Genomic DNA, 12714 nt, shown 5'->3' with positions numbered 1-12714 from the left:
GGAAAGGGAGATCCTAAGGGAAAACCAGGACAGATGAAACAACAAAAATCAAAACAAAACAGGCACCACACTAGCAGTGAGTAGTGCACCTAGCACTCGGACTTGGTTTCTAATACCGTTCTTTAGGAAAAGGAACCAGGACTCCTTGGGAAAATGGCTGATTCTAGGACTGGGGCAGGGAATATGCACGATGATCCTGGAGCATTTTCTAGCGCCAGAAAGTAAAGGAGTGCGGCTGAGTGCAAGGGCTCCCAGTGGCCAACGCTGGGACAATTTCAGCAATAAAATAAAATAGCATTGGATTAAAACCCAAAGTATAAAATAAATATCCATGTGTCCATACTGCTGTGAGTGATTGAATAAATAAATGGGACAGATCAGGCAAATATCCTATACAGAAGAATTCCAAATAATTTATGTAGATATTTCAGGTTCATGGAGGTAGAGCAGAGTGACCCGCTTTTTAAGTGATTTCTTTCCAAAGAGTCCGCTGTGGAAAGCAGGGAGAAGAGTGGCTTGATGATGGAGAAATCTAATAAACACGACCTCAGCTGGGTGACCGAGGTCAACATCAATAGCAGTAAGTCACGGTGATAGGATACACCCTTGATAGGAGGGAATGAGAAGGGCAATTTACCTCGGTGGGTCTTCCTTCCCCAAACCCATGCCCTAAGCCTAACCATGAGAAAAAAATCAGGCAAATGGAAGCCATTTCCCAAAACACTCCTCAAAACTGTCTAGGTCTTCAGAAATAAGGAATGTCTGAGCCAAAAGGAGCCTATGGAGACATGACAACTAAATATAATGTGTTACTCTGGATGCAATCCAGGGATAGAGCAAGGACATTAGAGAAAAAAAAACAAAAAACAACTAAGAAAATCTGATTAAAGTATGGGCTTTAGCTAATAATAATCAATATCGGTTTATTAATTATAACAATGTGCCCCACGAACATAAAATATTAATAATAGGGGAACCTGGGTGAGGAACATATGAGAACCTTCTATCTTTGTTATTTTTCTAAAACTATTCTCAAATAAGAAGTTTGTTTTTTAAACAGAAGACAAATTTAAGGGGGCTCAAGAGGGTCCTACTAGATTGGATTGACAAAATTGCTAATAGTCAACCATTTTTGAAGTACCATATTGACAATTTAATAAGGAAATGTACAATGTGCACACTGTGCGCCTAGCTGGCCTTTCCACATTCTAGCAGAATTGGTGAAAAGAGAGTCATACCAACACACATTTTAGCAAAAGCTTTGAAGTACAAATATAAAGGGGGAAATCTACAAGTATCTAGGCCAGAAGAAAACGAATTTCCCACAAAGGTGCAAAAACCAGGCCACCTCAACTCCTCTGCAGCATTCAATCCCAGAGACAATGGAGCAGCTGGGAGACATTCTCCCATGTGTGTAGCTCATGTGGCATACCAGCCAGGTGCCTTTCTCGAAGTTAATCCTTGAAGTCCTACGTCAGCCAGCCAAGAGCAATGGCAAACTTCATAGCTGAGGTCATGGCAGAAACTGCTGATCAGGGGCCACCAGAACCCATAGACAGAGAGCTAAGTCTAAATAATTGTTCTAAAATGGTATACAGATGCTGGGACGCCTGGGTGGCTCAGTCGGCTGAGTGTCCGACTTCGGCTCAGGTCATGATCTTGCGGTTTGTGAGTTCGAGTCCTGCATTGGGCTCTGTGCTGACGGCTCAGAGCCTGGAGCCTGCTTTGGATTCTGTGTCTCCCTCTCTCTCTGCCCCTCCCCTGCTCACTCTCTGTCTCTCCCTCTCTCTCAAAAATAAATAAACATAAAAAAAAATTTTAAATGGTATACAGATGCAAAAGTTCATTTTGAAAGCAAACGTACATAATACATAGAGTGTAAAAATACATCTGGTAATAATAATTGAGATGTTAAAATCCATATTCCATTAACGTAACCAAAGAAGTGGGCAAGTAAAAAATATGGGTGGTAATCTCCTGGTCTTAAGTAGCAGAGGGACTCAATAGAGACCATTTTGTTCATGAGTTTCCTAATGAGAAACATACAAACTAAAGAAGGCTTTGAATAACTTGATGGTAAATATACTATAATGCAAACAGAACCCAAAACTTCTGAAGCACAGAAAAGGGAAGCAGGGAAAATCTAGTCCACATATTGAAAAACAGAAAGAAAATGTGAAAACCAGAAAGCATAACATATAATTGTAGACCAAATACAGTCCTTCTGACCGTAAATTCAAAGAGGTCAAACTCCCTATCAAAAGGCAAAGACAGAGAACTGTATTTTTGAAGGACTAACTATAGCTGTTGACACAGAAAGGTCAAAGGTAAAAGACCAGCCAAAGGTAGGTCAGGCAAACCCAACCGAAGCAAGAACCCCAGTGTTCATTTGAGACCCAAAGGGAATTCAAGGTACAGGCATTAAACAGGATTAAGGAGAGTCATTCTCTATAGATAGGGGTACAATTCACCATGAGAATAACACAATCATGGACCATTATTGCTCTAAATTACATCTCACTGAAATATATAAAGAAAAGCCTGTTAAAATACAAAGGAGAATTGACAGAAACACAATAGCATTGGGAGCCATAACATTCTCTCAGTCTTGGACAGATCATCCAGGCAAAAATAAGCAAGAACACAGAGGAACCAAATAATGAAATTAATCAGGCTGATTTAGCAGATATGTACCAAAGTTCGCCTAAATAAAGTCAAGAAAAACCATCTCTGTGTGATGGAGTCCCGAGGCCTTTAAGCTCCTTCCAGGCCTGTTCCGAACATGGGGCTTTAAAGTTAACTGTTGCCAGGCTGGACTGGGTGGGGGCCCGGAGTCTGCCCCTGGGTATTTCCATGGTGCTGGCTCTGAAGCGTTGGGCTGTGAGGGGGAGAGCGCCAGGCTTCCACTGTCCTGCTCTGTTCATTTTGTTTGCTTTCTCTACCTTCCCCGGAGTAGCCTCTAGCCTATCATTCAGGGTTCTGATTCCAGGAAAATCTCCCTAATTTATAAACCAGCCGGTTAGCAACCTTAATGCCATCTGCAACATTAACCCCCCCTTGCATGTCACAGACCATACTTGTAGGTTCTGGAGATTAGGAAATGGACACTTTGGGGGGACCATTTGCCTATCATAGGAGGACCACAAAAACAGACTTTCGGGTGGACTGCTGCCCCCTGTGCTCCATGAGAGAGGCCTAGTGGGAAGTCCCCCCTCCCCACACCCTATAGGCCAGAATGCTGCTTGACTCCCGGAAAGTAGAGTTCATATAGGCACCCCGAGGGGATGCAGAGCTACAGAATAAACATGGTACGTTCCAGCAGGCCAGTTTTGCTCAGAAACATGGGGAGAAACGCATTATTTTTATCTTGAGATAAACATAGGTATGTTATTGGAATGCTAAATGTATGTGAATTTTCAAAATAATAAACTTTACAGAAATGGCATGCTTTCCCAGTGGGCTGCTATGGGCTATTCCCTCTTTGCTCTCTTCTTTAAGAGTATATGTCTCCCTAAGGTACAGCCTTGTTGAATCACTGTGTTGTACACCTGAAACTAATATAACATTGTGTGTCAACCATAATCACCTAGGTAGATAGATAGATAAAAATGAAAAATAAACAGGAGGGCTAATCAGAATAAAAAGATTGTTGTAACAACAACAAGAATATATATCTCTTGCTTCTCTGCCTTTAAGGACATTTCTCTGGTGAGGGAAAAAAAGGGTCTAAGAAAAACTTAACTTGAGCTAAATAAAAGTACTCATTCTAGGTATGGAATCAGTGTGTCAGGGCCAGGAGGGACTTTGGGAAGCATGTAGGCTCACCCTGCTGGACTCATCCCAGGTCTCACAGCCAGAGTCAGGGGGCGGGAGTGGCCTGAGTCCCTGGCCCCTTCCCCAGTGCCCACTGGCCCCAGTCAAGCCACCTCCCAGCCCCACCATGGCCAGCCTCTAAAAGTTTGACCGCCCTGGGGCTTGTCATACCTCCTCCCTTTCCACAACTTTTGTACACAGTTTCATCTGATTTTTTGGCAGCCCAGTGGGTCTGTGGGGCTGGGCACCTGAGAAACCAGGAAGCGATCACATGTGGGCCAAGACAGGTGCACAGGCGGCAGGAGATGCCAGATGCCAGATAACCCAGTGTCCGGGTCGACCTTGCCTTTCCAGCGGGACCCCACACCCCTGCCACGGGGAAGGCAGGATGGGGTGGCCTTCTGCTTTCCTGCTGTTTTAAATGTACACCAGCTATTTTAACGCCTCAGGATCACATCTGCTGTTCCAGTGCCTCCACACGGAAGTCTGCGGGACTTTCCTCTGTGAGTTGTTGCTGCAGACTGGATGTTTGCTCAGCCTGGGAGGCAATATATAGGGGCAGTGGTCAAGTGCTCAGGCTCTGGGGCTGGGCCCAGCCGGGGTGGAGGCCGGCACCACCACTGCCTACCTGTGTGACCTGGTGCCTCAGGTTGAGCTCCCTAGAAACAGAGCCCGAGGTTCTGGTGAAAGAGCTTTATGAGAGCACGCTCAGGAGAAGGGAGGGAGGCGGGGTAAGGCAAGAGGGGAGCTGGGCCAGAATGCTGTCTTGGCTGGAGACCAGGTTAGCCTGGGCCCCCCGGGGTGTCTGGACCACACAGCTGGTCCCACCTTTCCGAGACCCCAGTCGGGTCACTGGGTGCTGCAGAATGTGGCACACAGCGTGGCCTTTGGGGCCAGGAAGTTCTCTGTAGCTGGGGGCAGTTCTCCAGAGAAGCCAGTGAGAGTGAGCTGTAAGCTGTAAGCCGCCCACCCTGCACCGGGATGGATGCAACAGTCCTGGTTGGCTGGCTGGGGGGGGGGGGGGGTGGGGGGGGTGGGAGGCGGGGGAGGGGCTGGGGGGAAGCGGGGAGGGAGTATCCAGGAGGGCCAGCAGTGTCTGCCACCCTCAGAAAAGTTTCAGCTCACTCATGAAACTTTCCGGAGTTGACATAATAATAACGGCTCTCTCCTTGGGTGGGGCTGATGACTGCTTAGTACCATGGTTAGAAAAGCACTCAGGAATTGTCCTTGATTTTTATTTTGCTAGAATCCCCTGCAAACTGGAGGTTATACACAAGCTCTTTGTTTTGTTATTCTCTGTACATAAATTTCCTTTTTTATTGAAGTACAGTTGACATACAAGGTTATAGTAGTTTCTTTTTTTCTTCTCATTTAAAAAATCTTTTATTAAAACACCCCCTTTATTTGCCTTCTTTATATATATATATATAGAATTTATTGTCATACACAAGGTCTTTGAATTGGGTTTTCCTTCTTCTTTCCTTCTTTTCTTCTTGGGTGTGTGTGTGTGTGTGTGTGTGTGTGTGTGATTTTAGCTTGCTTTAAGGGTCCCAGAGACAGACTCTAGACAACAGATGAGAAGGACGCAGGAAGGAGGAAAGGAAATCCATCCAGGGTTTGGGCTGAGTACCCCTCCCCGGACTTCCCACCCTGTCGCTGTTTCCTTCCATTTTTGCCCCTTCCCCGTAGGCGAGGCCTCTTGTGTGAACATAGGCCTCCATATGGTCTCCAACCTTAGATCTAACCGTTTGAGCACAAGTTGTCCTTTGTCCCACCTCATGTCACCTTTCACCCCTGGTGGTCCCCTGCAGAATCAAGAGTGTGTGGGAAGGCACAGGATTTTGGGACCCTGCCCTCTGTCACATTCTGGGTTCTCTGCACCGTCACAACTCTGTTCTGTCCCTCTGATGACCAGGGGCATTCACAGCTCTCCTCCTGTACTCCCTGGTACTCCTCATTCTGCCCCAAAGTCCTTCCCACCACAAAGGAGAGTGTGCTTCCACCCCTGGCAGGGAGGTGGGAGGCGTGGCCAGATGCAGGGACCACTGCCAAGGCAAAATTTGTCTTTCTACTTTCCGGATTCTCAGGAAGAGATACAAGTTATGTAACACCGAACAGCGTGATTCTAGAACTTTGGTGAGAGCAGGCATGTGTTAAAAATTTTTAAGACTCCTGAACGCTGAAACGTTTCCCCTCAGCCCTGCATCTTCCAATAAATTTCTACTCTGGAAAGGAAAACGAGGTATACCCGTGTTTTTCATATTCTCAAGAAAAGTCCTCATGCTCCGGGAGTACACATATCCCATTTTGAGAAGCCCTTCAACCTCTTTCGACTGTTTTCAAGGCTCCTGCTAAGGACCCCTGGCCACTTGCATCTCCCTTTGTCCACTGCCCACCCCCTGGGATTCCAGGCTTCAGCTGCACTGGGTGCTGGCTCGTCTCTCCCAGGCACTACAGGATCTTGCCACCTCTTACCGGCTAGGATCAGAGTGGGTGTGAATAGCTCCCTGCAGTAGGCACCACCTGGTTCTGGCTAGGATCTTTCTCTGACCATCGGAGGGCGACCAAGGTGAGAGCAGTGGGTGCAGGGTGCCGTGCAGTCTTGGGGAAGCCTTTTGTCTCTCTAGGAAGGGGCTCACTAGATCAGTGATCCCTTGGTTCCATCCAGTACTAACAGTCCAGGAGCACAGAACCAACTGGTCCATGCAACTTGGTTGTCATGGCAACAGAGACACTAAATGGTCCATAAGTGGTAGAGCTGGTTATTTATCTATCGGCAGGTAGGTGGTCAGGTGGTCAACCATGAAGATGTGGTGAACCCGATCATGCTGAGGCCCTAGGCTAGCAGGATATTAGTTCGGTGGTGACCATAGCAGTCACTGAATAAGGAATGCAGGCCAGCCATTGTGCTTGGTAGCTCAGATAGCATTTACCCACTTAATCATGCATCCAACACCTATTTTTATTGATATATATGGCGTGCCCCATCCCCCTCAGCTGGGGACCCAGAGATGAATCAAGTTACCCTCGGTCCAGTGGGGAAGACAGACAAGCAAGTGGACTTGTGCCATGACAGAGGGCTGCACAGAGTGCTCTGGGCCCACAGAGGAGCAAATGACCACCAAGCCTAATGGGACAAAGATGGCTTCTTGGAGTAGAGGTGCCTGAGCTAAAGCATGAAGGGTGAGCAGCAGCTCTCCAGGCAAAGGAGTGGGGGGAGGGGGAAGGGCATTTGAGACGGATGAGCTTGCAGAAAGAAAGGGGCTGGGGTGGGGAAATGGACGAATGAATGAACGCATGAATGGCACAGCTGTTGTAGACAACCGCAGGCAGCTCGTTCTGATACCCTGGAAGAGTGGGGAGAACAGTATGATTTGAGATGAGACGTGAGCAGTAATCGGCTGGTAAATCATCTCGAATGTTCTATTACGGAGCTCAGAGCTGACCTGTAAAGCTCAGGGAGCCATGGAAAGGTTTTATGTGACCACATTTGAATTTTGGAATGATTCCTTTGTTTGCTCTATGGAGACCGGGGTAGATGGGGCAGGAATAAGGGTGGGGACTCAACCAGGAGGCAGTTGTGGTTCAATGAGTTGGGAATGACGGTGGCCAACCCAATGGGGTGGGGCTGCAGGGACGGGGCTGACGTGGCACTGGTGAGCAGGTAGCCAACGGGTCCTGGTTAGATAGAGGCGAGTGAACCTGGTGGGTGGGAGGGTGGTGACACGGTTCTCAAAGATGGACAACACCGGACGGGGAAAGGGCTCATTGGGAAAGATGATGCGTTCAGCTTGGGATGTGCTGAACTTGAGGTACTTGGGAGAATCCGAGTGGAGGGCTCCAGCGGGCAGCTGGAGAAAGGTCAGGGCTGGGGAGAGTGGTCGGGCCTCCACAGCACACAGCGGGCAGTTGCAGCTGGGGCCGTGAATGAGGCTGCCCAAGGAGAGTACTGAGGGCACAGAGCTAAGGGCACAACTGTGTGGAACACCAGCAGTCAGGGACTGGCAGAAAGATGATGAGCTGATTGAGAGTCTGAGAAAGAAGGACCAGGAGGTAGGAATGAGCCAGGAGGAAGCATCACGGAAGCTAATGAGTGGGTTTCATTAGCATGCATCCTCCGGCCACCCGGCATTTTGAAAATTCTCATTTTGAAAATGAGAGAATTGAGGCTCTAGGGGATTTAGACTCAGGGTCACGCAGCTGGTCAGTGGTGGAGCTGGGATTTGAACTAAGGTCTCTCTACCTCTAAAATCCAATAAACTATTTCTTCTATACCATGTTTAGCAACACAGAGCTTGGCGCAAAGTAGGTGCTCAATAAGTGTTTGCTGGCTGGCTGGCTGAATACTATTAGCAGCAAAAAAGGCTAAAAGATTTCAACAAACAAGCAGAAAAACCCTGCAGTGTGCCTGGGAGCATGTCCATAGAACGGAAGCAGCTTAGGACTTTTTATAGCCTTGCAGACATGGTGATGACAAAGGCTTGCCTTCCTTCAACTGCTCTGTTAACGATCTTTTAAAGTCCTTTCAGAGCAGGGTTTTTTTTTTCCCCCTCTTCTTTCCATTCTTGCTTGCAAACGAAGGATGATTTTAGAATCCAAGCCTTTTTTATTTTGCTAAAGTACATGATGAGTAAAATGGCCTCCCAGTCAGCACTTTCCAATTTTGAAAGATGCTAAAAACTGATCTTTAAAGGCATGTTTCTCTTCTTTATGCATCAAAGGGCCTTGAGGCCTGCTGGAGAGGAGGGGATGCAAGGCGGGAAGGCAGCACCACCTGCAAGGCTGAGCCTCAGGGTGGAGGGCAGGGAGTGACTGGGGTGGGGTGCAGGCCGGAGGGCCAGGGCCCGGCTGGGCTGGATGCTGCCTGCCACATCCACCTTTAACCTGTTCTCAACAGAACAGGGCCCTGTCTGGATCCCTGTCCCACACGGCAACCCTAACCCAGGACGGAGCCTCAGGCAAACGCCCTGACTGTTTGTTGAATGAATAAATGAGTCGCAGGAGCAGCTGTTCAATACACACAGAGATAATAAGTGCAATCCCATTTATAGAGTTTTCAAATATAAGTTTTTCTTGGAGTTAAAGACGGGTTGGGAGGAGGTTATAAAATCCTAACACTAGCTAGCACTTACTGGGCACTCACTATGTGCCAGGAACTGTGTGAAGCAGTTTGAGGATCATCTCATTTAGTTCTCCCGGCAACCCTGGAATTAGGCCCTGGCATTATCCCCATTTTACAGGTGAGGAAATTAAGACTAAGATGGAAAAAGGAGTGGCCTGAGATACCCTGAGGCTTGTTGGTGGAGCTGAGATTTGAACAAAGCTCAGAACTCAAAGAGACTCTGGCACTTCTTAATTGGGAAGCTTCGTGGGTTCCAGGAAGGTATAGAAAAGTCTAAAATACTGGAGTGAGGGGGGGGGGGGTGCTGCAGCCCTATTTCTGCCATCAACTCCCCCGGGGACCTCGAAGCTCCTTTCTCTCCTCTGGCTTCAGTTTTCCTGGATGTCATATTCCGTGTATGAGGAAGGGGAATAGACGCTGTCTCAGTGCCCTGCAGGGTTTGCCTGCCCTTGGGGAAGGAGATCAGGGATGCTGCCAAGACCCCTCAGAGCCACCAGCCTGTGCAGACTTGTCACGGGGCATGTCCCTGAGGCCAGGGAGGGCGGCACCAGGAGCCAAGGGGAAGCTGGCCCCAGAGAGGACCAGAGAATCCAGGCTGGGGTGGGACGGGAGGGCAGAGTTCTTGGCCGCAGAGCCGGGGGTGCAAGAACGTTCCATGCCCATGGCCTCAAGCCCCCTGGTGTGCCTGTCATCCACTCTGCTTCACTTACATGTCCTTCTGTCTGCAGGGCAATGACGTGAGGATCATCCTCGGCCAGTTTGACCAGAATATGGCAGCAAAAGTGTTCTGTTGTGTAAGTAAAACTTTCTCATGGCACTGTGTCTTTGGTGGGGGGGGGGGTTCACGAAGCTTTTTCTCAGACTCGTTGTGACTGCCTGGTCTGAGCGGAATATAGGACTGGAAGCGGTTGTTGGAAGCAGAAGTGTTATTTTCACTGCGCTTTCCTCTTTGCGGGGAGCTAAGCCTCCGGGGCTCAGAACAGTACAGTCCTGGGAGGAACTAGGGACCTCAGTTGACCAAACCTACTGGCTAATTCCTGGTCTAAGCCCTGTCGGCTAATTCTCTGCCCATCTACTCACCCACACTTGATGGAGGCCTGCTCTATGGCACAGCCTCTCCCGCTGAGAGACCAGACCTCGAGGCTGAGGTGCCTCGGACCCCCTCCCAGCCCTGGAACAGGGCTCAGAGCCTAAGTTTAGAATAATCTCTCAACTGTTCAGTACCTACCCCTGAATTCTTTACAATTGTCTGGTGTGTGATAGGCTACACAAAGTAGTTTTTTTTAATGCCTTATCTCATTTAATCTTCTCAATAACCATGTGAAACAACTATCATTACCCCACTTTACAGATGAGGGAATAGAGGCCCAGTTTGTGGTAGAGCCAAGGCTCCATCCCCTTCACCTGACCCCCAATCTAAAAGTCTTTTTTTTAATGTTTATTTATATTTGAGAGAGAGTGCACAAGCAGGGGAGGGGCAGAGAGAGAGAGAGACAGAGACAGAGACAGAATCCGAAGCAGGTTCCAGGCTCTGAGCTGTCAGCACAGAGCCCGATGCAGGGCTTGAACTCATGGACTATGAGATCATGAAGTCGGACGCTCAACCAACTGAGCCACCCAGGCACCCCACCTGATTCCCAATCTAATCATCTTTTTTTCCGTATGATGTTTGAACCTAAGTACTTGCACGGATTCTAGCACAGAAACTAAATATTTGGGTTTTGATACCCTGGCTCCCGTCCCCTGCCCCAGGTCAGAGAAGAAGCAACAGAATGGGAGCCCAGTCCTGTGAGTCGTTATCTCCCCAATAAGCTCTTCCTTGTAGACTGAGCCTATTCCAGGTATAGTCTCTTGTGGTGGGCCTTAGGCCTCTGTTCTCTTTGATCTTTTGTCAGTAACTTGAATGAGATTATAAAAAGCAGACTTTGTAGGAATTTTGGAAGTTGTGAAATATGTTGGATGACAGATCCAAGGTGCAAAGAACCCTAACAGGCTGGATGGAATGTTTGATTAAATCTAAGAAGATTAGATCTAATAGCCCTACTAGAAGGTGACATTAGCACAAATCAAGCTGCCTATGTCCATGGTGGTGTAGAGGCATAGCTGAGGAGTACTGTGCATTTAGAACAAAAGAGACTTTGGGGTCTTGGTTGACCTCAAGGCTGCTGTGAGTCGCCAGTGTAAGCATAACTGCCAGGAGCCAAGGGGACCTCAGGCGCTATGTCCACACTCGGGGAAGGTGGCCCCTCAGCTGTCTGCTAGAGAGACACTGCCTGGGGTATCCTACTCAGCTCCTGGTGCACCTTTCAGGAGAGAGGCAGGAACCGAAAACACACCAGGAGTGAGGAGAGAGCAGTGACCTGAAGCCACGGTCACACAGAGCTATTTTACCCCGAAGGCTCAAGAACAAAATGAGAACCTGCCTGATCATCTCCCGATTTACCAGGGAGGAGGGAAAGGCCACGAGGCTGACATTTCTGGAGACCCTGGACAGAGTTTAGAGCTCAGGAGTCGGTCTTCTGCTTGGGTGCTGAATTTGGACTTGTTGTTGACACTCTGGGAGCCTCAGTTTTCTCATCTGTAAAGTGGGGATAATAAAGCACCTGTCTCATAGGATCGTTGTGAAGATTAGATGAGCAAAAACACTTGGCACAGGGCCTGATGAGCCCTCAGTAAATGTCCGCAATCTTCTTTTGTTTGTCTATGTAAAGTCTCAGGCATCTGAGAATGGAATAGACCATTGTTGGGCTAGTGAGTTTACTATCAGATGGTCTCTACAAGATTGTATTAAGCATTCTGTGCTTCAGGTAAAGGTAACAAGGGGTCTTTCCATAGGAAAATCTAAGGAAGAACAATGAGAAAAACTGAAAAAATGGAGCAAATTAATTTAATGCCTTTTACTTCAAAACCTTGCTTGTCAAGTTTTACTCATAAACCTTTACTCATAAAACCCTGTGCATTACCATCTGAAGTCCAGAAATGGCCCGTTTTGAAAAAGAAAATAATGCTCTGTATTGGAGAATGTGATCTCTTTTGGGGGAGGAAACTGGATTTTATCCCCGCCACCCTTCTCCGTATCCCCAGGGCCTTGCAGACAGCTGGCACATGGTGAGTAATAACTCCCGGAGAAATAAATTAATAAAAAATGATCCATGAAGACACCATAGTGGTCGCTGGCCATCTCCCTTCTCCAAAAACTGCAGACAGACCTCATGTTCTGCTTTGAGCCAAACCCAAGTGGAGGTGTGGCTGTGATTTCTCTCCGTGCCATGCACTGGGATTCTTTCCTGAGTGGCATTTCCAGCCATTGTTTCTGCTCCAGAACAGACCGAGTGGCTGTCTGCCTCTTGACCCAAAGCCCCAGGCTGCCTGCCTTCCACATGGCATGGGACACCATCCACCTTCTTGTCCCACTTTCCTCTTTCCTCTTATTGGACGGTGGGTATTTTGAGATGGGCTTTATCTTAGGGTCTGCAGGTGGCTTTGTTGAGGAATTCCGTAGAGCTTTTTTGTTGGCTGTTTATTCCAAGTGTCAGACCCTCAGATAGAACCTGCCCTCCAGGGCTTGGAGCCTTATCTGGTTAGGAAGCAATTCTTCTGGCAGATCTGGAAGATCCCGAAGAGAGTCTGCTCAGTGTCTTCTTATGGGTGGGTGACAGAGGGAGGGGCTGCTCGGAGCAGAGACTCCCTACCCGACTCCTCACCCCAAAAAAGGCTTCCTGCCTGTGTCGGGGTCAGAGTGCAGATCAGATGGATACAACCGTATCTCTGCCATCCAA

The 12714-nt window shown here is 48.2% G+C and overlaps 1 protein-coding gene across 1 annotated transcript in view; it reads left to right on the top strand.

Moving 5' to 3' along the window:
- Positions 1-12714, top strand: part of GABBR2 (gamma-aminobutyric acid type B receptor subunit 2) — a 350606-nt gene that overhangs the window by 178609 nt on the left and 159283 nt on the right. Inside the window, exon 5 of the mRNA XM_043566839.1 lies at positions 9664-9729. Coding sequence (XP_043422774.1) covers positions 9664-9729 — 66 coding nt within the window. The remainder of the gene's footprint in view (positions 1-9663; positions 9730-12714) is intronic.

This window comes from Prionailurus bengalensis, chromosome D4, assembly GCF_016509475.1.
Source record: "Prionailurus bengalensis isolate Pbe53 chromosome D4, Fcat_Pben_1.1_paternal_pri, whole genome shotgun sequence".
Lineage (NCBI taxonomy): Eukaryota > Metazoa > Chordata > Mammalia > Carnivora > Felidae > Prionailurus > Prionailurus bengalensis.
This window is presented reverse-complemented; position numbering and strand designations above follow the sequence as displayed.